The sequence below is a fragment of the Macrosteles quadrilineatus genome, unplaced genomic scaffold (assembly GCF_028750875.1).
Source record: "Macrosteles quadrilineatus isolate MER2022 unplaced genomic scaffold, UCM_ALF_1.0 Scaffold_8__2_contigs__length_117827958, whole genome shotgun sequence".
Taxonomy (NCBI): Eukaryota; Metazoa; Arthropoda; class Insecta; order Hemiptera; family Cicadellidae; genus Macrosteles; species Macrosteles quadrilineatus.
In genome coordinates, this window is record NW_026542601.1 from 78645346 (window position 1) to 78672628 (window position 27283).

General features: G+C 36.3%; 1 protein-coding gene across 1 annotated transcript; it reads right to left on the minus strand.

Moving 5' to 3' along the window:
- Nucleotides 1-3562: 3562 nt before the first annotated feature.
- LOC129001388 (kinesin-associated protein 3) lies at nucleotides 3563-27272 on the minus strand. Its single transcript, XM_054428639.1, has 18 exons — nucleotides 26908-27272; nucleotides 26142-26259; nucleotides 25603-25768; nucleotides 24625-24831; nucleotides 23917-24053; nucleotides 22892-23075; nucleotides 22547-22621; nucleotides 21526-21704; nucleotides 20952-21114; nucleotides 19986-20092; nucleotides 15514-15735; nucleotides 14333-14527; nucleotides 12456-12552; nucleotides 7507-7605; nucleotides 7151-7236; nucleotides 6402-6570; nucleotides 5911-5995; nucleotides 3563-4319 (listed from the first exon to the last, which is right to left on the minus strand). Exons 1-18 carry the CDS (start codon nucleotides 26937-26939, stop codon nucleotides 4166-4168), a joined length of 2475 nt encoding a protein of 824 aa, XP_054284614.1. The 5' UTR covers nucleotides 26940-27272; the 3' UTR covers nucleotides 3563-4165.
- Nucleotides 27273-27283: the final 11 nt, after the last annotated feature.

Below are 27283 nucleotides of genomic sequence, written 5' to 3' on the forward strand. Positions count from 1 at the left end.
CCTAATGTACTATCAACTAACTAGTACCGGTAATCCTATACTCTAAAACAAGAGCGTGTCCGGACAAACTTATATTTTTGTCCAAGGATTTTAATTTTTTTTCTATAATATAGGGTATTTGGCCACGAGAATTAGATTGGACTTGGTCACAAGGCTGGGAAAAATCCAGTTTCCGCCCTACAGCCCTTTAAAGTGCCCATGTTATCGTCAATATACTTTGTAGCTACAGTTAATAAAAACATTTTTATGGTATAGCCTCTGGATCACTGATTTTTACAATAAAAGGTTTAAATTACCTGTATCCGTCAAGTGATCCTGGTTTGTAGTTAATTGACTACAGCCGTTTCATGTTGTAAAAACACATCTTCAGGTCAAACGTATATACATTGATTTAATCCATGGAATGGTCATCAAGGTTTAAAGTTAACAAAAATGACACATACACGTACACGAAAACATTAAAACATAAATTGGCCAACACAAAAATATGAAAAACGCGTGATAGGCATCGGACACGTACGGCGCCGCTAGAAGGTAGGTCATGACTGTCGTGTGCCGGAAGTGATAGCCCCCCACCATCAGCTGTTATCTATTGTGGTCTAAGATGCGTATGGCGGCATTGTAAACAATGTTCGACTCGAATGAGAGTTTTTCATTTAAGATGTTATCAGGCTGTTTTTTCATGTTTTTCATGTTTTTTTTTAAATGCAATCATGTTTTTCACCCTAGAGTGATAAACAAAACCGACATCACATTTTCGGATGCAGAGCTCAATCTTTTAAATAAAGGATTAAATTTTAACTTCCCAAATGACCGTAAAAATAGCCTAATATCCGAGTTATTCAATGCCGAAACAGCAATAAAATATTTAAAAACAACCGAAGCACGAGATACAACTAGAGTGATGATTTCCAATAAAGTAAAGAAAACAATCAACAACCCAACATCTAGAATAAAGTATTTGTCTAAGTACAGGTCATTGAAACAAGTTGCAGCAAACATAAGGGACAAGCTGCAACAAAGCAACGCTCTTATCACAAAAGCCGATAAGGGGAACTGTTTAGTTGTCCTTAGTAAAGATGACTATGTAAACAAAGTCCACGACTTTATCACAAATAATAATATTGATGAACTACGCCACAATCCCACTATATCATTCTCAATGGAAATAAATAAATTAATTTCTCTATCTACTAATCTATTGTCCAAAGACGAAATAAGATACACAAAGGTCACCAACCCCCAACCACCAATTTTACAAGGGTTACCAAAAATACATAAACCCAATGTTCCTGTGAGACCGTTAGTCAATTTTAGACCTTCCCCTGCCTACAACATCACTAAGAAATTAGATAAAATCATTAGAAATGAAATAGTCCTTGAAAATAATCACAGCATCAAAAATACAGTTGATCTAGTACAAAGAGTTCAAAATATCAGGCTTAAAAAATCACATACTATTGCATCGTTTGACATAGTGAATTTATACACTAATGTACCTGTTGATGAAACAATAAATATTCTAAGGAATAATTTAGAGAAGCATTCTAAATTACAGAAAGAAGCCAAAAATGAATTAATGAATCTAGTCAGCTGTGTATTAAAACAAAACTATTTTATGTTCGAGAATAGTTATTACATTCAAAATAAAGGTTTGGCAATGGGCTCCCCCCTTTCCAGCCTCATGTCTGAGATATTTTTGAACCATTTCGAAAATCAGCACCTATGGTCAGATAATAACCGGCATAAAAACAAGTTGTCATTTTACTGCCGATATGTCGATGACACTTTGATCTTGTTTGATGGCAACGAGAGACAGTTAAAACTATTTGGAACATTCCTAAACAGTATCCATCCCAACATAAGCTTCACTCTACAAACCGAAAACAACAATTCAATAAATTTCTTGGACGTCACTATTACAAAGAACGAAAATAGTTTGCAATTTAAGATATACCGGAAACCGACCACAACTGATCAGACAATACACGCATCTTCACACCATCCATACAGCCACAAGATTGCCGCTTATAATAGTTATGTCCACCGCCTATTGTCCATTCCCCTCAACATTACTGATTACAAGAATGAGGTTTGCATATTAAAGTACATTGCTGTTTCCAACGGTTACAAACCTTCCTTAATCGATAAACTCATTAAAAAACACTCCAACACAACCAGACCGAGTTTGGATGGGGAGAATAATAAAAAATACGTCAGTGCTGAGTATGGCGTTGTTCTTAATAACACCTTAAGAAGCGAGATGACAAAAAGTAACATCGTTGTAGCATTCAAGACGTCAAATAGACTTGACTCGATGCTAAAATCAAGATACCAACGAGAAGGGGTAGACAACAATTCAATAAAACCGGAGTCTATAAATTGTCTTGCAACGACTGCCCAAGCTTCTACATAGGCCAGACGTCACGATCATTTACCACCCGATTCAAAGAACACCTGCCTAAAATTTCCTCTAAGTCGGCATTTTCCAACCATTTGATTAACTCCAACCACAACTTGGCTTCAAAAAAACAGCCTGATAACATCTTAAATGAAAAACTCTCATTCGAGTCGAACATTGTTTACAATGCCGCCATACGCATCTTAGACCACAATAGATAACAGCTGATGGTGGGGGGCTATCACTTCCGGCACACGACAGTCATGACCTACCTTCTAGTGGCGCCGTACGTGTCCGATGCCTATCACGCGTTTTTCATATTTTTGTGTTGGCCAATTTATGTTTTAATGTTTTCGTGTACGTGTATGTGTCATTTTTGTTAACTTTAAACCTTGACGACCATTCCATGGATTAAATCAATGTATATACGTTTGACCTGAAGATGTGTTTTTACAACATGAAACGGCTGTAGTCAATTAACTACAAACCAGGATCACTTGACGGATACAGGTAAATTAAACCTTTTATTGTAATAAAAACAGCTGATACAGGTTATTTTTATCGCATCTATGTATTTATAAAGGTGTATTAAAATGTGTTTCTTTGTATCATATAAAATGTGCTCATCTGGGTCTGTTAGACCCCATTTGAAAATAATGGAACCCGCTTAGAAACACATAAACCTTGGCCTGTGAGACCCCGCTTTAAAATACACTAACACTGTGCTTCTGAGACGGGCATATTATGAGCAGACGACCTGTCAAGATCACAACAGCATCCACACAAAACGAACAAACAATATATCAACAGGAAGGGGAGGAAAAGGGGGGAAGGTATTGTGGGAATGGAATCCCTCAAGTAAACAGTGTTGCCAACATGCGTTTTTGAAAATTCCCGTGGGCCTGTCAGACCGGGGTTTTGGTAAAAGTGTTAATTTAGCTAATTAACTTATTCAATGTTTAATTCAATCCGAGCAAAGCTCGGTCTCCTGGTACTAAACATAAAATATACTCCATGGCATTAAAATGGTGGATTGAAAAGACCTAGTTGCTGAGTTGTAAGTATTGTTGTTTAAATTTAAATATATGAAGTGTTTTAGAGACCTTTACAAGATTTTTAAAAGTTTACATTCTGATGGAGGGTACTTAGTAAACAAGCAACGGAGATCAAATAGATTTATTAAAAAAGCAAACAAAACGATAAATATCTAGAGAAACTTGAAAAATAAAGTTAACTCTTTTAATGACTAGATACAACAGTAACTATATCACAAAATGATAAACTACGAGGTTCGTACACTACTTCATTTATTTGTTTTAAAACAAAATTATTTGAAGTGCACAATAAAGTATGTGTAAAAAATTAATAATCTCAAAAAAAGTACAAAAAGCTCAAAAAATGTAATAAAAAATACAGCGAGTAGCCTCAGATCAAAATGTGTTAATCAACACAAAATCTCGTGATTGCCACATTCTTATGGCACAAGTCTTTTGTAATATGGAATGTGAATGTATAAATTTCATTTTACTTTCCAAATACGTTGCGCTTCTATCATAAATTCAACTAATAAAATAGCTTAAATCGTTCAAAAATAATTCTCATTGACTTTATCGTTTGAGACAGCATTTTTGACAGTCATTTCATTTAAATATTGATATAATGTAAAGCAAACCAGCGAGTTTAAAGTACTCTTTAGAGATATACATTTTAAGTTCCTAAACATTGAGTTTCACTCAATGTGATATCGTGGTTCAATCCCCAGACTTAACTACTTTGTTGTATGTGAAAGTACTTGGCGTCGTCGTCCATATTGTCTTCAGATATGACCAAGTTACGTAGAGCATTGTTGAGAACATCTTCCTGACTCTCTTCTCTGGTCCTCTTCAACAGAACATCGTCTAGCTCTGACGACGCGTATCTGAAATAATTACAAACTTGCATTAGAGCACAGCCCACACATTTTGTGGTCTTTGCTAAATACTTACTTAAACCTCTGACTATTGATACAACCAAGGCCACACTAAAAAAAACAGGCCGTAATGCTCGTCAATCATGACGTCACGATAGAAGACGGCAATGACGTAATTAATTATATTTTAATATATATATAATTATTATAATTATTATTATATATAATTATATTATATATAATTTTTAATTATATTTTTGTTTTCCATGAAAAGATGAAAACAAGCAGCTGATCACAAACGGCAAAAATACGTCATTGCCGTCTTCTATCGTGACGTCATGCTAGACGAGCATTACGGCCTGTTTTTTTTAGTGTGACCTTGATACAACCAGACATTTCATCTCCATATTAAAGTTGTCGCCAGTTTTAAAATGAAAATCTTCGTAGTTGGTGTGAGCTACCGATAGATTGTGCTGATGTTAGTTACTTATTTCTGTAGAATACATGAACTTATTACCAAGTCAAACTGACAAAACAACTTCTTGTGAGCTATATCAACCGTTATGACCCATCCACTATGTCAGCTACCAAAAATAAGGTAGGCAATATAATTTTAGACAAAAGCGCATTCTGTGACTTACTCGCACAACTATGTTCTTTTTTGATAAAAAATTAATAAATATATGAGATGTCTGTTTCAGTGTCCAATAGCATAGATAAAACATACTCCCTTAGTAGATTTTCCATCCTTGTGGAACAGCTGAAGCCAATTTTATTGTTAGTTCAGTCCGGTGTACTGTAGATGTCGTGTTTTGTTTACTTTTTGTTTCTATTATTTTAGGGTTCGTTTCTCATTATTTGTGCCTCACTGTTTGGTTATATAGCTGGTAGACAAGTTATTGTTTATGATTAGATAGTTTTATTTGGTTAAACAAGGTTTTAAATTACTGAAATAACAATAAACGAATTGTAAAGAAAAACGACATCTACACTCTACAGTACACCGGACAGAACTAACAGTAAAATTGGCTTCAGCTGTTCCATAAGGATGGGAAATCTACTAAGGGAGTATGTTTTATCTATGCGAATAGTCAATGCTAAAACACTATGATCTTCTACCATGTTTATGAAAATACTGTGATTTCCCTTATATAACTTTATAAGACGGGGGAGCAATCAAGACGTAGTTTAATCCAAAATGAAATGGATGATTTTGTATCTTTGTTACTGTCTTAAATTAGCTGTTGTGTGGTCAGGACAATTTATTTAAAACCCAATGATCAAGGATTGCAGGATTATGTTTTGAATGATAAAAATGTTAATGACTTTGCTCGGGTTGGGACTGTTGACCTTCTGATTTCAAGCACTGCAACCTAGCTACCCAGACTTAACTGTTTACTTAATATTTGAACAGCTGTAAATATTTCAAATGTTAATTGTTCCAAGTGTGTGTTTTGTGTAAAGTAGATTAAATGTTTGACAATTTGTGTACAGTGCTGAAAATAATTACTACTTAATACTGATAAATTAAAAAAAAAAATCACTGATACAAAAAGTCACCCAAAAACACCTTATCATATAACACTGACAATTAACTTACCCACTGATGGGTCTACTGCCTTCATCGGATTGTGGATGGTTTGAAACTATTTCTATATCATCACCGTTGAGAGACGACTGAGAGCCTGAAACATAGATTTGTTTGAGAAATACAGCAAAACAATAGACGAACAAGATCGGAACCACGGTTGTCAACTTGTAATAGAAATCAAAACATGATAAAATATGTATGACTCTACTGTAATCAGAAAGAGGTACATCGATCAACATGATTGAATTCAGGAAGAAAAAAGAATCAATTCATCTGATTATATTCTTTAGCAATGAAAAATGCATACTTCTAAACTGCGGTCGTTCTAACAAGATGTATAGGCCTACTCGTCTTCTTCTGGGTTGGACCATATCATCGTGCTGTGTTAGAATGCCAACTTTTAGGAGACGATACGGTTCTCCATTGATACTTGCCTCAGTAGTGCTTAAACAAAGGTTAATAGAGACAATGAAATATTTCACCTATTCTAAAGATCTCACCAGTTCGTAGCAGCAAAGACTGTTGCAGCAAATCGTAGTGAGGCAGTATATCACTGTCGTCTCCCAACACAGAGTCTAGAGCCTTGTTGTCTACCATAGACAGCCAGTGAGAGTTGTGCCATTCAAACTGTTCCGTCTTGATCTTCTCTGCCCACACCTCATCACATTCCTATACAAACATCCGCACTAGAATTGATTTGTGGAACAATTTTATTCCAGAAAAATTGGATACAGAGGACAAAAATCAGACTTAGTTCAATGGTGTCTAGCAGGGATCTATTTTGGGACCCATTTTGTTTATATACTTTGTAAAAGAACTTCATATTTGCATTAACTGAGCCAACCAGTAGGCCTACACTAATTATATTTGCAGATGATATTTCATCTTGGATCCTCTTTAAGATCAATTACTGCAATTGAATCTACTAAATTAGAGGTGACTAAACAGTTTTTAACCATAAACAATGTGTCAAAACATGATGTCTAGTATAAAATAAAAAACATTTTTTTATTTTGACCCAATACAACCACAATTCTAAATCTAACTTATAATTTAGAGTATTTTCTCAAGTAAAATTAATTTTTTGCAAACTTAACCCATCCTAGAGCTACTAACACGTCTTTATCAATAAAACATAATTTTATCATGCATCAATAGCCTTGACTTTTCCAGTAATAGAGAGCAAGCCTTAAGCTTTTTGTAATATTCCAATAATAAATAATATTAAATAGAACAGTAGATTTCCCACCTTGATAATTTCCAAGCAAGCGTCACACACTTTTCTGATGTTTTCGTTCTTGTCGTGCATCAAGTCGATCAAATATGCCGGGGCTTCTGACATTGTGCATTAAGGATAAACATAAAAACGAGAGAACACAAATGTATTATTATATTTTGATTCAAGAACAATGATTTAATGCCCACACCTAATCTGTTTCATTACCAGCTCAAATTTATTCTTTCTTATGATGTTGAATTGTTTGTTAATGAAATAAAATCTTCTAAAATGTTCATTATGGTATTCATTTATCACTGTACAACACCAATAACCACATATTTGTTGGTTTCATAAATTTAAAGTTTGATAAAAGATTAAAAGGATACCCGTCTCTCTAATCAAGTAGTCTCTAGTAGTAGCATGTCGGGCGATTTGGTAAAACACGTAAACAATCTGTAAGACGATCTCATCATCTTCTTGCTTAGCTGAAAACAAATACTAAAGTCGGGACCACATAAGTTTGCAGTTGAGGGAGGAGCCTATTTACTATATGGTTTTGAATGGACCAATGAGAACGGTGCGGTGTTGCCAAATCTAATAATACCAGCTGATTTCAAAATATTGCTTTGTATATTTTAATTAGTGTTGTCATTGGCGATGTGGCACCGTCACACTAGCCTTGTCTTGTGATTGGCTGCCACCAACTGCAAACTTATGTGGTCCCGACTGTAAGTGTTATTGTTCAATTATTTGAAACGTCTATAACTATAATGAGACGAATCTGGCATTTAAGATTGCCCTAATTAAAAGAGTGATTCGACTTATTTTTTGCTGCAGATTAACACATTTGCTGCTGGCCACTCACCGGTGAGTGCTCTAGTTCCTTTCTGCCACCCTGAACGCTCACCCGTGAGTGTCGAAATCGCCCACATTCCATTTAATTTCTGCGCAGTAACACACCGGGAAGAAAGTGTATTTTATGTCTGGGTTTAGCTAGGAATAGGTGCTTTATTGTGGTGTAGGTTGGTAGTAAATTTCCCGTGAAATCCTCTTCTGGCAAGCTTAGAAATCAACTTTTTGTCCCGTCTTTCTCCCTCCAATTGGCAATACAATGGGACCGGTTAGTTCCGGTCAGTGCTGCTATCTGTGGGTGTTTCAGCAAACTACGTCGACTCTTGTCGTAACACAGAACATCACCGCACGTCATTTGCTATTAGTCAGACCGAAATATTTGAAAGCCAAACGGGTTCGCTGGACGCTGCGCCACTCTAGGGCTACGCCTTATTGGTGGGCCGCAGCGAACGTGTTGAAATTCAAATCGTCTTTATTTGTTCATGTACATAACATACAATAAGTAGTGTCACAGCAGTCCAAACTTAAAATAAAACTAACCCAATACATTTCAGATAATGTTTTTTTTCTTTTTCTCTTTTTTAAGAATAGTTTGTAGAATAGGTTTAGAATAGTTGAACAGCATTCACGTTACTTAATTTAATATAGCTCTTTAAAAGAATAAAATGCAGTATTAAGAACAATTTCTTTTTGTTAAAGTTGTTTAAAACATATACATGCAAAGGGTCGCCGGAATTGTACCCCCCTGGAATTGTACCCCCCGGAGATCGTTGACGTCATTTTGACGTCACGCCTAGAGGGGGTACAATTCCACCCCGTACACTTTGATTTTAACGAAATCTAATCTATTTAATGTGGGCAAGTGATCAGTGAACCGGATAATTATATTAGATACTAGCTGTACCCGCGGGCTTTGCCCCGTTTAACTTCTTAATTTTCAAGATGAGCTCGTTCGCATGACTCAAACGCGAACGTCCTGGTTGAAGTGCGTTCGCTATGCTCACTCACCTTTAGGTTGGAGCTCGTTCGCTGCGCTCACTTGCCTTCAGGTTAGCTCGTTCGCTACGTTAACTCGCCTCCAGGTTGAAGTTCGTTCGCTACGCTCACTCACCTTTTGGTTGCAAATTAGCTGTTGTCATAAATTAAAAAAATAATAATAGTGCTGCACCCTGTTGGCAATCCTTGTAACTTTAAAGCTATTGAACATCATAGAACAGAACCAACTTGTTTAATTGAAACAGCTGATAAGATTCATTAATTCCTTTTAAATATGAAAAATCATAAGGTTAACATGGGAAACTCCAGAGCCACTGGGGCGGAGCCCGAGAGTCCGATCAGAATAAAAACAACTTAGTTTTCCTATTTAATGCCTAAAGAATCGGTGTACCAAATTTCAGCCTCCTAGGTAAATGGGAAGTGGGAGAATTAGTGATGAGTGAGTGAGTGAGTGTGTCAGTGAGGGCTTTGCCTTTTATATATTTAGATAAATAAACGGTATCAGCATTCTGACACATACTTTCTCCCATAAGTTTGTCAATAACCTTTATCATGTGTAAGCGGTGAGAGTAAATATACGGAAATGGGATTTGTACAATTTTCTTCAGAATTTAAAGGACTATAACATACTAAATTGTTATCAAAATCGGTCGGGCCAATTTTGGGGAAATCTGATTTTCCGTTATTTTATGGGGTTTTTATGGGAAAATAACATAATTTACAATAACTATTGAATCGTAATTTTTACAGAAATGGGATTTGTACCATTTTGTTCAGAATATAAAGGACTATAACATACAAAATTTTTATCAAAATCGTTTAGGCCAATTTTGGGAAAATCCTATTTTTCCGTTATTTTATGGGGTTTTATGGGAAAACCCCCATTAAAAATAAAAATTTCTAAAAAGTGAAAAAAAACTATCAAAATTGTAAGGACCATAACATACTATGTTAAATCAAAACCGGATCTTTGTCTAAAACCCTATTTTTCGTTATTTTATGGGGTTTTTATGGGAAAATAACATAATTTACCATAACTTTTGAACCGTAATTTTTACAGAAATGGGATTTGTACCATTTTGTTCAGAATTTAAAGGGCTACAACATACTAAATTTTTATCAAAATCGTTCGGGCCATTTTTGAGAAAATCCGATTTTTCCGGTTTTTTATGGGTTTTTATGGGAAAATCCCCATTAAAAATCAAAATTTCAAAAAAATGAAAAAAACGCCTGGAGATACCATGGATTAGAACCTACATACCAAATTTCATCGAAATCGGACCACAGGTGTAGTCTCTAGCTCTGTACACATCCAGACACACAGACACACACACACACACACACACACACACACACACACACACACACAGACATCACTTCGAAAACCACTTTTTTGGGTCGAGGGGGACCCAAAACGAATATATCCACTCAAAACTCAAACTCGAAAATTTTGACGAAAACAATACTTTCTCCATATACTATGGTATAGGGGGAGAAAGTAAAAAGAGCAGGAGATGTACGGCCCGGAATTGTACCCCCCTGGAATTGTACCCCCCGGAATTGTACCCCCTGCCAACATCAAAATATTTATGTACGGGGTGGAATTGTACCCCCCTGGAATTGTACCCCCCATCAGAAAGCCAAATGTGTACGGGGTGGAATTGTACCCCCCGGAATTGTACCCCCCTCTTGGACAGCTAGCTTGGCTTGTGTACGGGCTGGAATTGTACCCCCCACCCACTCGATAAACCTACTGTAATTGGTATTATGAAAATGAAGTAGTAGAGAATGCCTTCTACAGTGACATATGTTGGATTTTCAAACCTGTACAGAATATAGTGATTGTACCAAGGAACTATAATTGTGAAGAGATTATCCAAAAATCTGGCTTCGCCACTTTACTTCGCCTTGGGCTGTATATTGTTTTATTTTCCTTAAACCATGAACAACTTGAATGCATTATTGCTTAGTTTGTTTTTACTGTAATACTTTTTATACACTATTATCTAATAACATAAAACCTGATCATAAAATTTAACTTTTAATCTCCTTCAAACTTTGAAAATACACAAGACGAAGCCACAATCACAGTACACATCATAGGTCAACGCTTTTTCTAAGAGGCTATTAAGCAAACAGCAATGCAGGCCCGAAGATATAGGGATTATTGTAAGAGCCATGACCTTCGGTAATGATTCTTCGTAAAGCAACAAATCGCTCACAAGTAAGTGAGTTACAGGGTTTCCGGTCATCTCATAACCGATTTGGTCTCAAAAATGCACTGAATTCCCGAACTGCGTACTCATTACACAAGCATTCAGCCATTGGTGACAAGCAATATTATTATATACTAAGCAATATTATTATATACTAAGCAATATTATCAAATCAGCTGGTACTATTAGATTTGGCAACACCGCACGGTTCTCATTGGTCCATTCAAAACCATATGGTAAATAGGCTCCTCCCTCAACTGCAAACTTACGTGGTCCCGACCGAATGTAGGTGTCTGGTACAAAGTAGTTCACAGTTTGTCAAAGTTTTAACCTTTGTGAATTTAAGCTAACCCATGAACAGTTAGTACTTGGGAAGGTTAAGAAAATATTAATGAATAACGTAAAAATAAGTCTGTTAGGCCTCTCGCACGTTACTCTGAATGGCCTTAATTTGCAGTTTCTTAGAGTATCCTTTTACAACAAGCAATTCATTAGGTGTCGGGTAACTTGCTTCATTTAACATTCGTGTGATTCCCCTCTAATATCCAACATAACTATTGTTTTAATTTTAGTTGGTAATCATAATAGACAAGCTCCTCGGTTAAATGGGGGGGGGGTACAATTCCAGGGGGTACAATTCCGGGCCGTACATCTTCTTCTGCCGTGACCAGGGGGTACAATTCCAGGGGGGTACAATTCCGGTCCTATAAGAAGGGCTAGACTGACGGGGGGTACAATTCCAGGGGGGTACAATTCCACCCCGTACACTGGTCAAATAAAAGTGAGTTCTAACTGAGGGGGTACAATTCCAGGGGGGTACAATTCCGGTCCGTACAGTTTTTTAGATGCCAGTGGATTTAATCAAACCACTCGTGCATAACAATATCAAATTTTTATGAGGGGGGTACAATTCCAGCCCGTACACGCCGTTTTGGTCGAGAAAATGAGACGTCATCGTGACGTCACAAACCAGCAGGGGGTACAATTCCAGGGGGGTACAATTCCGCCACCCCCATACAAATAATCATCTCACTAGAAGAGTTTTGCCTGAAATGTTACAACATTACAAGCCTGTTTCCATCACCAAAATTGTACAAACAGGATTTTCCCCATTTCCACCCAAAAGAGATAAACTGCATTTTGTGTCTGTCTCAATTTCATGATAACGACATAGTGTACACAATACAACTAACTTCAATCATCCTGATTTTTTTCAACGAGCATTTCACTACAATAGTATAGATGAACCAAGAGAGGTTTAAGCCACCAACCTTTAAGCAGCTCTATGAGACCTAGCAGTATGTCTGCCTTACACAGCAGAGATGCACATGACTCATCCAAGGCAGCTGTGGACACCAGCATAATCACCTGCAATACAATATTTATATCAATATCATCCATCACACATCGACAACTGTATAGATGCTAGGATTACTGACTGTTTGCAATCTTCAACACTACATGAGGAAAGAAATTCAGCCTCAGCATTGTATATGATCTTATTGGGACCATACAATTATGTACACAGTTGGTTTCTTCGATGTTCATCCAAATTTTTTTAGTTCTTCCAGTATCAGTTTAGCCAACAGTCTCTAATACTCTATTTCAAAGCACATGAAAAGCTAAAAAATTAACCCTACTTTCAGTGCGAGATGGTTTTAGGTATAGCTACCCCTGGGGTTTTTTCAATACTTAGTGAAGTAACCCTTTGGATCGTGATTGGCAGAGTTTAGAGAGTGTTTGATAAGCTTCATGCAATAGGAGGTAGGAGGCATTAGCCTAATTCGAGCGCACCGAAAATGTTCAACTGAGTATGGCAAATCGGCTTTATTTTGATAGGATTCATGCAATAAGGGGCAATGAACAAAATTCAAACTTACTGAAAATCAAAACTAAACATGACAAATTAATTCAACACGTTAGTAATAGTCTTTTGACTCTATGATAGCTACATTTAACCTATTCTCACAACATTTAGACACCAAAGAAATGCGGGATATCCCAAGGGTCGCCGGAATTCTACCCCCGGATATTTACCCCCATGAAAAAACGCCTACGTCATTTTGACGTCACGAGGGGCGGGGCCTATACACGGTCGAGAAACAGCCCGCGACTGGAAATCTACCCCCGGACATCTACCCCCGGATATCTACCCCCGAACATCTACCCCCGGACATCTACCCCCGGACATCTACCCCCGGAAATCTACCCCCATGGTCAGCTACGCTACGTATCGGCCAAGATGCATTGTTGTAATTGATTTCATTAATTGGTTTATGTAAGTCAACGGCTCTTCGGTTATTCATTAGCTTATTATGCAAATTATTTTTTTTCTTGTAAAACGAAAACTCAAAAAATACTTCATTTTTCTTGGGCAATAATATACCCCAAGTCGTTACCAACACAACAGTCAACGCAACAGGTGTGTCACCAAAACGATGATATCATCAAAAATATTTGAAAGTAAATAATAAGAAAGCATATTCATAATAGCATATTTATAAAAAAAACATATTGATTTCAGAATACCTAGTTTTTTTTAAACTGCATATTCTTGTAGTTGTTTTAATTCCAATATAAGATAAATGTTATTTGTTATAACCTTATTTAGCTACGTAAATCAAATATGTAAAATACTGTACCTATTCGATGTACATGTTAAACATGACAACGACATATCGCATGCTTTATACTGGATATTAGAAGCTAATGAGTAACCGAAGAGCCGTTTATTTTTATTTACATAAACCAATTAATAAAATTAATTACAACAATGCATCCTGGCCGATACGTAGCGTAGCTGACTACGGGGGTAGATTTCCGGGGGTAGATTTCCGGGGGTAGATGTCCAGGGGTAGATGTCCGGGGGTAGATGTCTGGGGGTAGATGTCCGGGGGTAAATGTCTGGGGGTAGATATCCGGCTGTAGATGTCTGGGGGTAGATGTCTGGGGGTGGATGTCCGGGGGTAGATTTCCAGTCGCGGGCTGTTTCTCGATCGTGTATAGGCCCCGCCCCTCGTGACGTCAAAATGACGTAGGCGTTTTTTCATGGGGGTAAATATCCGGGGGTAGAAATCCGCTACCCCTATCCCAAACGTACTGGACTATCCAGTGTCTACTGTAGTTCGAATGCTCAGTAGGAATTTACCTCTAACACCAGATCATCAGGTGTGTTGCCAGGCACTAGTTGTCTAGTGATCCATGACACCAGGTTGTACTGTTGTAGCAGTGTGCTGTAGTCTAGTTCTGCCAGAGTCAGGTTGGCCAACAGTCCCACACACTCCAAGGTGAAGTCGTCGCTCGGCTGAGTCGCCACCACATTGGCCAAGTCTCCCACAAAGTCCTGTGCAAAACATACAAATGCTTAGGCCCTTCAATTGTTATATGAGAATTTCCCTTAGTAATTGTGCAAGTTGAAGTTTTAAGTGTTTTAGAGAGGATATCTGTAGATAGATGAAGAGCTGGACAAAATATAGCGACGTGTAGGATTCAATTTTTATCAGCTTGTTTTTTGTTTTATCAGTTTTCAGTTTGGTTTAAAATAAATCAAAATTTTTGGCTGCCTATTTTAACCTTTCTTTTGTCCATACATATAGGCTATGAACCTGTGCGTGGAACATATCCGACAAAGTAAGGGTGACCGGTACAGTACAAGGGTGATGTGTGCCGATAATAAGTAGTGGCAGGTAATAGGATCCGAACCCATGACATGGCTGCCTTAGGCCTGCAGCCCTTCGTGCTAACGACTTAGCCTCCGACTCACCAAAGTACCTAATTAAACTATTAATACTAAGCCACACTACATTTTTATAGTAAGGTTTATAAGGATTTTAGGGATTTTTGCAGGTAAAACTTGAGTTTCACAAACTGATGGAGAATGTGATAAATCTTTTATATTCAATAAAATTAGTTATTTATTCCTAGTGTTTTATTTAACCAATGTATCGTATGGTTGCAAGTAGAAAAACAGTATTAGCTTTAGTAATCACAAATTCGGCATAGTGTGCATTTATCATAATCATTACGCTTATCGCAGCACATTTGTGATCATCTCCCGCTATCTCGACAAAATTTGAACATCCCTCATGATTACTCCTTCAGAGAGTAGATTGAAGAGAAATTGTCTTCTATTTTTTCAACCTACTCTCTGAAGGAGTCCTGTATTAAGACTAAATATCAGTGTAATGTGATGTGATAATTAATTTGTCTATTCCACCTACCAGGACTATAATTTTCTCAGGTAAGGTAGCTAAATTCCACCCTCTTCAAAATAATTCATTATCCTCCAACTGTATCAAACCTAGGCGACAATCACAACTGGATACTCACAATGAAGAGATGTTTGGTGTTGTCGTGCACAGAAGCATTGCGCAATATCTTGACGATGATGCTGCTCTGATGGTGGAACGCACACTCTATCAGGTACTGCAGGTTGTTTCCCTCCAGTAGTTGCGCAGCGCAGCGTCCGTGCAGCGCAAGGTTCACCATTAGCGCAACAGAAAGTGTGTGAACTTCTTCTCCCGGCTCCTGGCCCACCATTGTTCCCACCACCTGTCACATAAAAGAACACATCTTATGCTGATAGTAGATTCAAAACCTAAGGGTTACTGTTGAGGTAGACCTACACGATGTCAGTTTCTTTGTACTTTATTCCTAAGACTATTAAGTCCTAATCATCAGGGGACGGGGACGACCTTGTAGGTGATGTTTTCGTGGATGTTTAGGACACAATGCAAAGTCCATTTTCAGTGAAAAAGTGTTAGTGCCTTGAAAAAGGACAGCTGATTCTCGACTTAAATATTGGCCACCACATCATTGTCATCTCAATCTACTAGATTACCAGGAATTACTACTATGTCAGTTTATAAATGTTTATATTCTTAAACGCCAATCAAATTATCTGTGGTATGACACAAAAAATAACTTCTGAAAAAATAACACTATACGCCTTGGGAAGTCACAACTAATTGGAAACCATAAGGGTTTTGATCGGTTTTGTTTATAAAACGTAAGAAATGATAAGGGAGTTTACACACAACATAAAATACAACATTTATCAAAAGTAGCCAAAAAAATAGCCGATAGCGATCTGCTATTCAGAGCACAATGGAATCCAAATATACCACAAAATGTTGAAGCCATCTTTGATAAATAATAGTCATGAAGTGATAAGCACAAAAAATTTTTATTGAAGCCACCGTCATTGAAAATTTAACCAAATAAGGGAATTATTTTAATAAGCTAAAAAATGTCAACATTTAAATTTTTCCAAACATATTACTTTTGAAAAGTAAAAACAACCTGAATGGGAATTTAGATTTGTTGAAAAAAGAAAGTCACATTAATGTAATGTTTCATCAAATATCAACAGTGGTAAAGTTGTGAATATAAAGTAATTGGCAGTGATAAAGTAATTATAAATATCATGGAAAAGTATCTAATGATAGCAAAAGAAAGCAGAGAAAAAATTCTCAACAAGAAAAAAATTAAAGACTAATTTTATTTACTGTGCTATTTGAATACCTTTGATAAAAAGTAGGACTAATTTTGTTTAGGTTAGTTAATCAGAATTGAGATTCAAGTCAAACATTCAAAATATTACAATCACAGTCTTTGGTCTAACAACTTTACTTATAACAAAAGTTTCTCCATCTCTGAAAAATTGGTTTAAAATACTAAAAGTTATGCAAGAAACAAAAAAATAATTTGTTTTATTAATTGTTTTTCAAATAAAATTTCTATGACATAAAAGTTTAACTACAACATTTTTATGCCTAAACTTCAGTGATTTTGTTGTTCAAAGGTTTATTGCGGACATTTTCCATCACGAAAGTAAAAAACAATACACAATGTTTCGGGATCTGGAATCTGATCCCGTCTTCAGGTGAAAAAACTTAACTAACACATTACAACTAACAATACACAAACGCCCAACCTAAGTTGGAATACACTACCGAGGGTAGTAGTCAAAAGTCAAGTCATGATACAACATGCAATTAATAACAAATCACAAAACACTATAATCTATAAAAGGTTTACGTACAAAAAACTCACACAATGGAACACTAACAACACCGTACGCTATGACTCCACCAATGAAACTGAACCAACATGGCTGACCAATCGGAAACACGGAGACAACAGAAATGGCTTCCGGTCCCTGGAAAAGTAAAACCAACAGAATGGCGGAGCGATGTACGATGCCGCAAGATGGGTGTTAATTATGTTTATTCCTATCACGAGTTTTACTACGAGTTAACATAACGTGCGAATTTTGAGGAGAACTCGTTATTTCCCTATTTATTGAACAATTAAGTTCCCTATCCTTTAGTTCCTTGTTCAAAATGGGTAGCCAAAGTGGCCTGATTTCAACCGATGACTGACTGATTGGTTGGTCTGCTAATTTAATGTATGAGGCTTCAATGAGTTTACGTTTGAAAAAATGAGGTTCCTTATGGACAATTTTTGCCTCTTCAAAATTCATACGATGATGAGCGATCTTAGATTTTTCCACTAAACCTTTTTTGGTGTTTTCTCTGTGTTCTTTGATTCTAATGTTCAATGGTCTTTTTGTCTCGCCATAGTAAGGCCTGGAACAATCATTGCAATTTATTCTGTAAACACAGTTTTTAGTATCCTGAGTGTCATTTTTGGGTTTTGTTTTGACGAGACTCTGCCTAAGTGTGTTTTGTGTCCTAAATGCTGTTTGCACATTAAATTTCCTAGCAACCCTTCTGACCTTTTCCACTAACCTAACGTCCACCTAAGACCTAAGACGACGTGACCTAAGATCCACAAACCTAACGTTCCTCTGAGACCAATAGTTAGCTCCCGTGATTCTGCTTGTAGGGAATTGTCTAAAGTCCTTCTGGACATTTTAAAGCCTTTAGTAGGAAACACTGATTCGTTTATCAAAAACTCCAAAGATTTTGTAGAAAAGTCTAAATCTATCGTACTGGCTGATACTGACAAGCTGGTCAGCTTCGATGTTGAAAGTCTGTTTACGAATGTCCCCGTTTCGGAAACCCTAAAAATAATTGAGAATCGTCTCACAAACGACGATACTTTAGCAAACAGAACTAAACTCCCTGTTAACGTCATAATGGAACTTTTGGAGTTGTGTACTCAATGTAACTATTTCCAATTAGAGGGTAAATTATACCGTCAAGATGAGGGTATGGCCACGGGGTCACCATTGTCACCTATCTTTGCCAACATCTTTATGGAGGAGTTTGAGCAAAAAGCTTTGGCTTCAGCTCGGCTCAAACCGAGGATATGGTGGAGATATGTCGATGACACTTTCGTGGTTTTCCCTCATGGAGATGATAAATTGAATGAGTTTTTAGAGCATCTTAATAGCGTTTCATCCTCCATAAAACTAACCATGGAGGTGGAATCACAAAACAAACTCCCCTTTTTGGACGTGTGCGTAGAAAAGCATTTGAACAGTCTTAGAACATCTGTTTATAGAAAAAAGACACACACAGGGCAGTATCTAAACTTTCAATCAAACCACCAAATTTCTGTCAAGGAGGGGGTTGCTTACTCTCTGTTTGACAGGGCTAAGAGCATTTGCTCCAATCAGGATGAGTTAAAGGATGAAATTAAGAAAGTAGAACAGGATTTGGCTAGTAACGGATACCCTCGATCCATTATAAACAAATGCAAGAAAGATAGGGCTACGCGTGAACCTTTACAAAATCGTAAGGAAAAACTCGTCCACATGTCAATCCCGTATGTGTCAGGACTGTCGGAAAAGATCAGAAGGGTTGCTAGGAAATTTAATGTGCAAACAGCATTTAGGACACGAAACACACTTAGGCAGAGTCTCGTCAAAACAAAACCCAAAAATGACACTCAGGATACTAAAAACTGTGTTTACAGAATAAATTGCAATGATTGTTCCAGGCCTTACTATGGCGAGACAAAAAGACCATTGAACATTAGAATCAAAGAACACAGAGAAAACACCAAAAAAGGTTTAGTGGAAAAATCTAAGATCGCTCATCATTGCTGGTCCGAAAATCATCGTATGAATTTTGAAGAGGCAAAAATTGTCCATAAGGAACCTCATTTTTTCAAACGTAAACTCATTGAAGCCTCATACATTAAATTAGCAGACCAACCAATCAGTCAGTCATCGGTTGAAATAAGGCCACTTTGGCTGCCCATTTTGAACAAGGAACTAAAGGATAGGGAACTTAATTGTACAATAAATAGGGAAATAACGAGTTCTCCTCAAAATTCGCACGTTATGTTAACTCGTAGTAAAACTCGTGATAGGAATAAACATAATTAACACCCATCTTGCGGCATCGTACATCGCTCCGCCATTCTGTTGGTTTTACTTTTCCAGGGACCGGAAGCCATTTCTGTTGTCTCCGTGTTTCCGATTGGTCAGCCATGTTGGTTCAGTTTCATTGGTGGAGTCATAGCGTACGGTGTTGTTAGTGTTCCATTGTGTGAGTTTTTTGTACGTAAACCTTTTATAGATTATAGTGTTTTGTGATTTGTTATTAATTGCATGTTGTATCATGACTTGACTTTTGACTACTACCCTCGGTAGTGTATTCCAACTTAGGTTGGGCGTTTGTGTATTGTTAGTTGTAATGTGTTAGTTAAGTTTTTTCACCTGAAGACGGGATCAGATTCCAGATCCCGAAACGTTGTGTATTGTTTTTTACTTTCGTGATGGAAAATGTCCGCAATAAACCTTTGAACAACATTAACTCACCATCACCAACAATGAACTTCAAACAAAGAATTCAGTGATTTTGTTGATAATCAAAATAATTTTCTACCTTAGGAATGCAATCAGTGTAGGCGAACATCGCTTTGACTCTGTCGTCCAGACTGAGATGGTATAGAAGTTTCAACACAACAACGTTTACTTGCTGCTCTTCATCGCCTGAAATTAAATTGACATCTTCAGATCTAAATATATATAAAAAAAAACTTCCAGCAATTGATAATAGGTTCAATAACACCTATATTCATAACAATTTCCTTTATGTTGCGAATAGAAAAATACAAATTCCTCTAAAATGAGCTTGTGTGATCAGTGGCGTTTCTAGTACCTTGGCAAGGGAGGGGCTACCAAGGGGTGTTTTACAACCCCGGAGAAAGAAGGGGGGGGTCCAGGGGTCCTCCCCCGCAAATGGTATTTTTAAAGCCATTTGGTGACTTTCTAAAGCCATTTTTAAAGTCTATAATGTGTCCAAAAATCTCTGTTATGTTTTTAGGAAGAAACGTATGTTGACATTTATTTTCCCAGGGTTCAGAGGGAGGAAGCCCCTATAGCCCCCTTGGAACGCCAGTGTGTGGACACATAGAGTAAGTATGCATAATAGGGAAACAAAATGCCTGATTTTAGGTGTAATTCACAACAAATCCAACCATTTTAGTCAACTTCCACCCAAGTCATTCGCCACTCCCACAGGCAGGTGAACTCCTCATAAGTGTGAACCAGACCTGATGAGTCAGGATTCTAATCCTCAACCTCTATGGTAAACCACACTTCAATAATAAAACCAATGTCCCATGGGTAATGCAATTTTTTTTCAAAATATTTGCAAGATATTACATAATTTTTCAACTACTAAAAGACAAACAAACTCAACAAATTCAACAAATTTTTAGATTTATGTTTGGGAATAAATTAAGTATGGATTTTTTTAATGAAAATGTACAAGGAAACTTGAGTTGATAATCAAGTCTAAATTTGCGCAATATCAGGTACATTAATGGTATACTATTTGTAAACCTACCCAGCATGCTGACCAACTTTGGCAGGAAACCAACTCTAACCATCTTCTCCCTCAAGTTGGAGTCAAAAGACAGATTGAAGAGAAGATTCAGAGTGACAAGTTCAAGGTTCTTGTCCTTCATCAGCAACAGTTTCGGTAGCTTTTCAATCACATTTAGATTCGCCTGTGGACAAAAACCTACTACACAACTGTATGGGTGAATGGATGAAACATTTTAAACAGCTCAAAAATGACTCTTAATCATAACGTACACATTGACCTAACCAAAGACTTTAGGGCCAAAAAATCATATAAATGTAACAGTAGAGAACAGTAACTTTAATGTCACACCAATTATACTTATTTTGACTATAGAATGTATGATATTTTATATAACTACAAATCCAAAAAAAATATCTAAGTTGTACAATCCTTTCCGTAAACAAAGACATTTTACATTTTGGGATGAACACTAGGTTTACTTACAACATAACTTCCCCTCACTAAACTCCAAATCATTATCTCGCACTACAGCTAGGCCTAGTACGATTATGTGTGATTAGGTCAATCCTTAAACTAAAAATTCAGCACTTACCATTTCATCTTTGTTTTCTTTATAAACAGAAAGTTTGAGTAGAAACGACGCGACCAAGACGAGCAGTTCTTGGGTGCTTCTTTCCAACGACGTCACAAGCAAACCAACTAGGTTCCTTCTCCTCATTTTATCCTCAACTTTCATATTTTCAGCCAAGTTCAGCAGTAGATAAAAGCAAACTGAAAACAAAACACCGATGTTTAGGGTACAGTGCACAACAAGATGGGTTTCCAGTATGGCTTGGTTAAAAATATGTCGTATTTGTTAGAGATGATTAATTTAAACTACAGCTACAATTCTCAAATCATAAATAATACGCACGACTTTTTTAAATTTAAATTTAAATCATGTTACCAGTACTGAAAAAGATTGTAAAGGTGATTACTAAGACTAACATTGAATCACAAACTAAACTTGAATTTCAAATACTTTTCTTTCTTCACAATATTCAATAAAATCAACGCTTATTACTTTTACCGATATTGAGAAAATTGAGAGCAATAAGGCTACACTTTTAAACATACATAGGCTACATTTATGTTAGGTTTGGTTGCACTGTAACCAACACAGTGCCCTAAATACCCCTGCTTGAAACTGATTTACCTAAAAATGGTTTCCCAAAACTATGCTGTGTAAAAGATTTTAGACTCTTCTCCTTTTGACACTCAGTAGTATGGGGTTTCTTTCAGCACATTTTACTGTAGGTCTCTTAGTTGCCATTGGATGTATGGGCTATTAATTAACAGTCTTGTCTAAGGAACATGTCTGCCATAGTTATTAACAAGACTACAAGACCTCACCACTCATCCTACACTCATCTCCATTCATACTTGGTTTAAAATACCTACCTTGGTATAGTCACCATTTCAATTAAAAAGTATTAAAAGTATAAAGTCTCAAGAGTTTTTACATCACCGCAGGACTGAGTGTGTCAAAAACAGCCTAAATTACAGTATTTGGACTACATACTACATTATCACAAAAGTAAATGTATTGAGAAGTAATATCAATTCATATTTACCTCTAAGCAGCTGATCTTGCTTCTTCGCCAGAGTGGCCAGCTTCCTAACATTCATAACTGGTTCTTCCACTTTTTCTGAAATATAAAATGTAAGTGCTGTATTCAAGAAATAGAAATTCAAAACCCCTTACAATTATTGGTGATTATTTAAGTGAAACTTTAGGTACTTTGATATTAACCGGAGACCACCCTTAATAAGGCCGCAGCACGCTGTATAAAGGTGGCCTCCGGATAATAGCAAATTAGGCCTACCAAAATTTATGATGGTTATATTTTGCTTAGAATTGGTCAAATAAAATGATCTATAACTTTCAAACTCTACTGAGACAAATTTTCTTCACTTACCTTTAGGAATCTTTTTCTTGTCGTCCGCAGAAGGTTTGATAGGTCGCCGTGCACTACGAGGCAGCGGCAGCCGAGACACAGGCGCAGGAAGAGGAGCTGAACTACCTCGACTCTCCACCTCCTTGCGTAGTTGTGCATAGCGATTCAACTCATACTCGATTATCTCCAGACACAAGGATCCCACCTGCATGCAAAATATGTATTTTGATTACATTTAAGGTTTTTATATAGATGTACCGGTATGTAATCTCTAAATTCTTTTTTTCTCTGGGCCCATGAAATCATGGGTCGGGAGGTTACCAGCTATGGTGGCAGCTTATTTTCTATAGTGGGAATCTTGCTAAAAACTGAAAAGGTTTAAATAAGTAAATCTAGCGATAAAGCAATAAGTCAGGGTAAACCCTCAACAGCAAGTTAACAAGTAATCATAAACTTGAATATATATAATATTTAGGTGTTTGTCTATCTACAGTAGAACCTCGCTAATTCTAATTTCAGAGGAAAGACAATATATTTCGAACTAGGCCTATAGGAAGTTTGAAATATAGAGAGTTTGAATTATAGAGGTCAGATAAATCAAATTCGAATTATGGAGGTCCCAGTTTTAAGTGTAGAGAGTTTGAGAGAACGGAGACTAATGAACAAATCGTAGGAACATCAATAAGAGCGTCAGTTTTTAGCGTCAGGTTTTAATCCAAATTTTATAAAAATCTTATAAAATGGTGCCGGCCCCAGATTTTACAATGAATACTATGATGATAGCTATTTCTGAATAGGGATGTTTCCTAAAACCTAAATAAAAATGTAAATACATAGGCCTAGTATAGGTCAGTACATCTTGCCAACTATGCATATTCAGATTATGGAACCATTTGAACGCCAAGTCTATAGATACATGATAGAATCTCCTAAACTAAGCATTCTTTCTTTATTAATATTTTTCCAAGTAAGTTAATCCAAGGAACCAAATTCTCTCACTAACCAGAGCAATTAAATGTTTGGTTTTACAGTTAAGCTACTCTTACCTTGTACTGTTGAATTATGGGATGAAACTGACTGAATGTCGAGAAGCAGAAAAACGTGTACACAATGTTGGTGCTTAGTTCCAAATTTTTCTTCCAATCTTCTCTCAACACTCGAGCGAGCGCGCTTAGAACTGCTTCTGGGGGAAAAAGATTTAGTAATGAAAAATATTTAAAAGCGCTGAAGAAGTAGAACAAGTCTGTAACAAACATAGCAGCTTGAATGAAAAGCTAAGTAAATTATTTAGGATGATTGACTACCCCTAAGTAGTCCACCTATTTCAGTTAATTAATATAAGAGTTATTAAAAATTATTATTGCTACTACATTGTAATATCAGAACTAATCATTGTAACAATTTTTGGATTACCATAAATTCAAAACCATGTAAATGTCATTTTTGGTTATAATTCTTTTGCCTTTGGGTACTGTTATCACTTCGTGATTAATGGGCTGCTCACTTCACCTGTAGACAATCCAATTGTCTGTGCACGTTTGCTGAGCAATGAACGAGTAAAAGGGATTTTTCTTGGTTCTGGTGAAGAATGTCCTTAAACAAGAAATTTTCAATAACATAAGATATTTTGTCCGAACAGATATAAAATAACGACAATCAAGAAAAGGAAAAACAATAGTCAACTGGCGTTGAGATGGTACTTCTTTGTTTGTTTTTTGTGTTAATTTCATGTAATATTGTGTTTAAAAACTCACCACTGCTTGCCAAGTCCTCAAGGTTATTTGGGTCCTTAGCCAATTCCAGTATGAGAGCCGAGCCCTTCGTCTTGTCAGGTAAGTCCTCGTACAGCAGCTCCATGTAGCTCTCTATCATAGTGAAGCTAGCAGGCTGGCCACTAGGGGTGGGGGCTGGCGAGGGACTCTCACTACCAGAGTCCTTCTCCATGCAACTCTCCATACTCTCTGGAACCAGTACAAACATACTATAGCACAGAGTTGATTGTTAAATGCATGTAGTAAGCTTATGTTACTAACCTATTATCTGCCAATTCTACAACCACAATCAGACTTTTTGGTCATCTTTCATGATTAAACCTTGTTCAAATTTACCGTACAATGTTGTCTTCCATAGTAAAATCGTAAACAGTAAATTAACATTACAGTTAGGTAATTTTTAACCTTTATTTTAAAACAGGTTTAGATTGGGCTATATCCACAATTTGTATCAATTTACAGGAAGTGGATATAACAGCTAACTGCATAAATTTTTTGGTAAAAAAAATATATTTATGCACAAAGAATTAATCTTGTAAACTTATGTTCATTTACAGTAAAAATGTAGGCTAGATAAAAAGTGCCAGAAATCAAAATTTGTTAATTCTTAATATTTTTGATATTCTATGCCATGAGACACGTTTGTCCGGGAAGTCTATAATATGTTTCTACAGCCATAAGCATGTAAATATGTTTCAGCTCAAAAAGGTTTTGAGTGGGCTTAACTTCATTTTTAGTCGCCAAGACAAAGTATTAAGAAAATAATTATAGCCTATTGGACATAAAAGAGAAATAGGTAATTTTTATAACCAGTCTTGGAAAGCAAACACAGCATCATACCGGTACTTATATAAGTTAGTAGGCCTACCGTACCTGCAGTAATTATAATAATGTTTTCTCACTTGACTGATTTATTTTCTAAACACAACACGTATTGGAGCAAAAATGAATTGGTATTACCTGTAAAAGCATTGTCTTTACGGCTCTGCAAGTAATAAATAAGATGTTCAACTTCAGCAGTTTTTGAAGGATGAATGAGAGTACATTTTTGAACGACTTCCTTAGCCAAGGCTGCACAGTCAGTTGCAGCATCCAGCCTTTTGAGTCGTATTATCTTCTGACACTCCTACGATATACAACATAGGTCTATTATGCAAATGTTAGGACTCGTGGACGGCCCATTCACTTAACAAGTTGTTAAGAGCCAAAGCTTATTTATTATTTTAATACAACGAATGGGCTATTTTTTCCAAACTCAAAACAGGAAGCAAAAATAAACTGGTTTGGACCTGTAAGGGTAAAGAATGCAATCTTATTTTCTTCATATAGGCTAAGCCTAAACAATAATCAAGGATCTTCGGGATGAAATAATTTTGCATCTTCTGGAATGTTTCACTTCCAACATCCAGTAACTTAGTAAGCCTTTTCTCGCTTTCTTACCTGGTTTTAAGATTTATAAAACTAATTGCATAAGTTTTAGGCCCTAGCCTGTTTCTTACCTTTTTCTCGCTGACCATTGGTTCTCCACATTCCCCTAAAATAATCGCTTCCAACTCATAATTGACAATAAGGGCTGTCTCTGTTGGATGGACATCAATTGAGCCTGAACGCACTCGTCTGTTGGGACAAAAAACGTTTATTAGACCTACCATTAAATCCTTAAAAAAGTTACCGGTACTAACTTGACAGTAAGTTAGGTTTATTTTTTTATATTTCTTTATAAAAAACAAAAGCAACACTGACAATAAGTTAGGCTAACACAACAATATACAGAGAATTTGTTATATGGGAAAGGACGTTAGTAGTTTATTGCTGGTAGGTTAAGAACAGAAAGTAAGAATATTCAATTAATTGTTAACACAATATTTTTTTCTTAAAAAACACTTGCTTAATACCTTGGGTACCGTATTTTAACTGGGCTATGCTAATATTGATTGAAACTAACTTAAGTTAAGTTATCCATTAGGGCCTAACCTTAATGTTTCGATTCAGGGCTTTATTAAATTGTTTTGAATTAAAGGTCCCTAAGTTATTAAAATAAATGCTAAGGGTACACTTTCATATCTGTTGGCACAAACAACCGAATGAGTAAGATTGATTATTCGATTGTTTAGTTTGATATATCGTTTGGTTAACCTTACGTAACTAACCAAACAATATATCGAATAATTGATATATCGATCGATATTTTTGATTCGGTTGTTTGTGCCAACAGATATGGAAGTGTACCCAATGCTAAGTTAAGCCTGTATTATTACAACTCACCGTTTAATATATCTTGCATCTTCAGGCTGCATTACAGGTTTTTAAAAAACTTGGGCTTTTTTACACAAATATAACGTAAAACTTATTATAAGGTCTTTTCAAATCTTTTGGTGGATATAATGTTAGCTTAGTAGGGTGAAAAAAATAGTGAATTAAGCCCTAGGCCTAATAAGAATTGAGAATAACTTTGCACATTATGTTTGGTTGATAGGTGAAATTTGAATGTTTTATTAAGTTATTTGGCAGACACTCTACAAATTAACATTTACATAGCCTACACTAGATTTTAGAGTAGAGTTATTGAGTTTTCTTAGTTTAGTATTCTATTTTGTCTATGGTTTAGTTTAGTTAGCTAGTAAACTTAGCAGCTATCACT

What these genes read in the sequence shown, in the direction of transcription:
- LOC129001388 (XM_054428639.1), bottom strand. Translation starts at nt 26,939, where the DNA reads ATGCAGCCTGAAGATGCAAGATATATTAAACG. An exon ending in CAAGAAAAAGATTCCTAAAG is followed by an intron (nt 22,622 to 22,891) that starts GTAAGTGAAGAA and finishes TTTATATTTCAG; the next exon opens with AAAAAGTGGAAGAACCAGTT. An exon ending in AAGAAAACAAAGATGAAATG is followed by an intron (nt 21,115 to 21,525) that starts GTAAGTGCTGAA and finishes TTTTGTCCACAG; the next exon opens with GCGAATCTAAATGTGATTGA.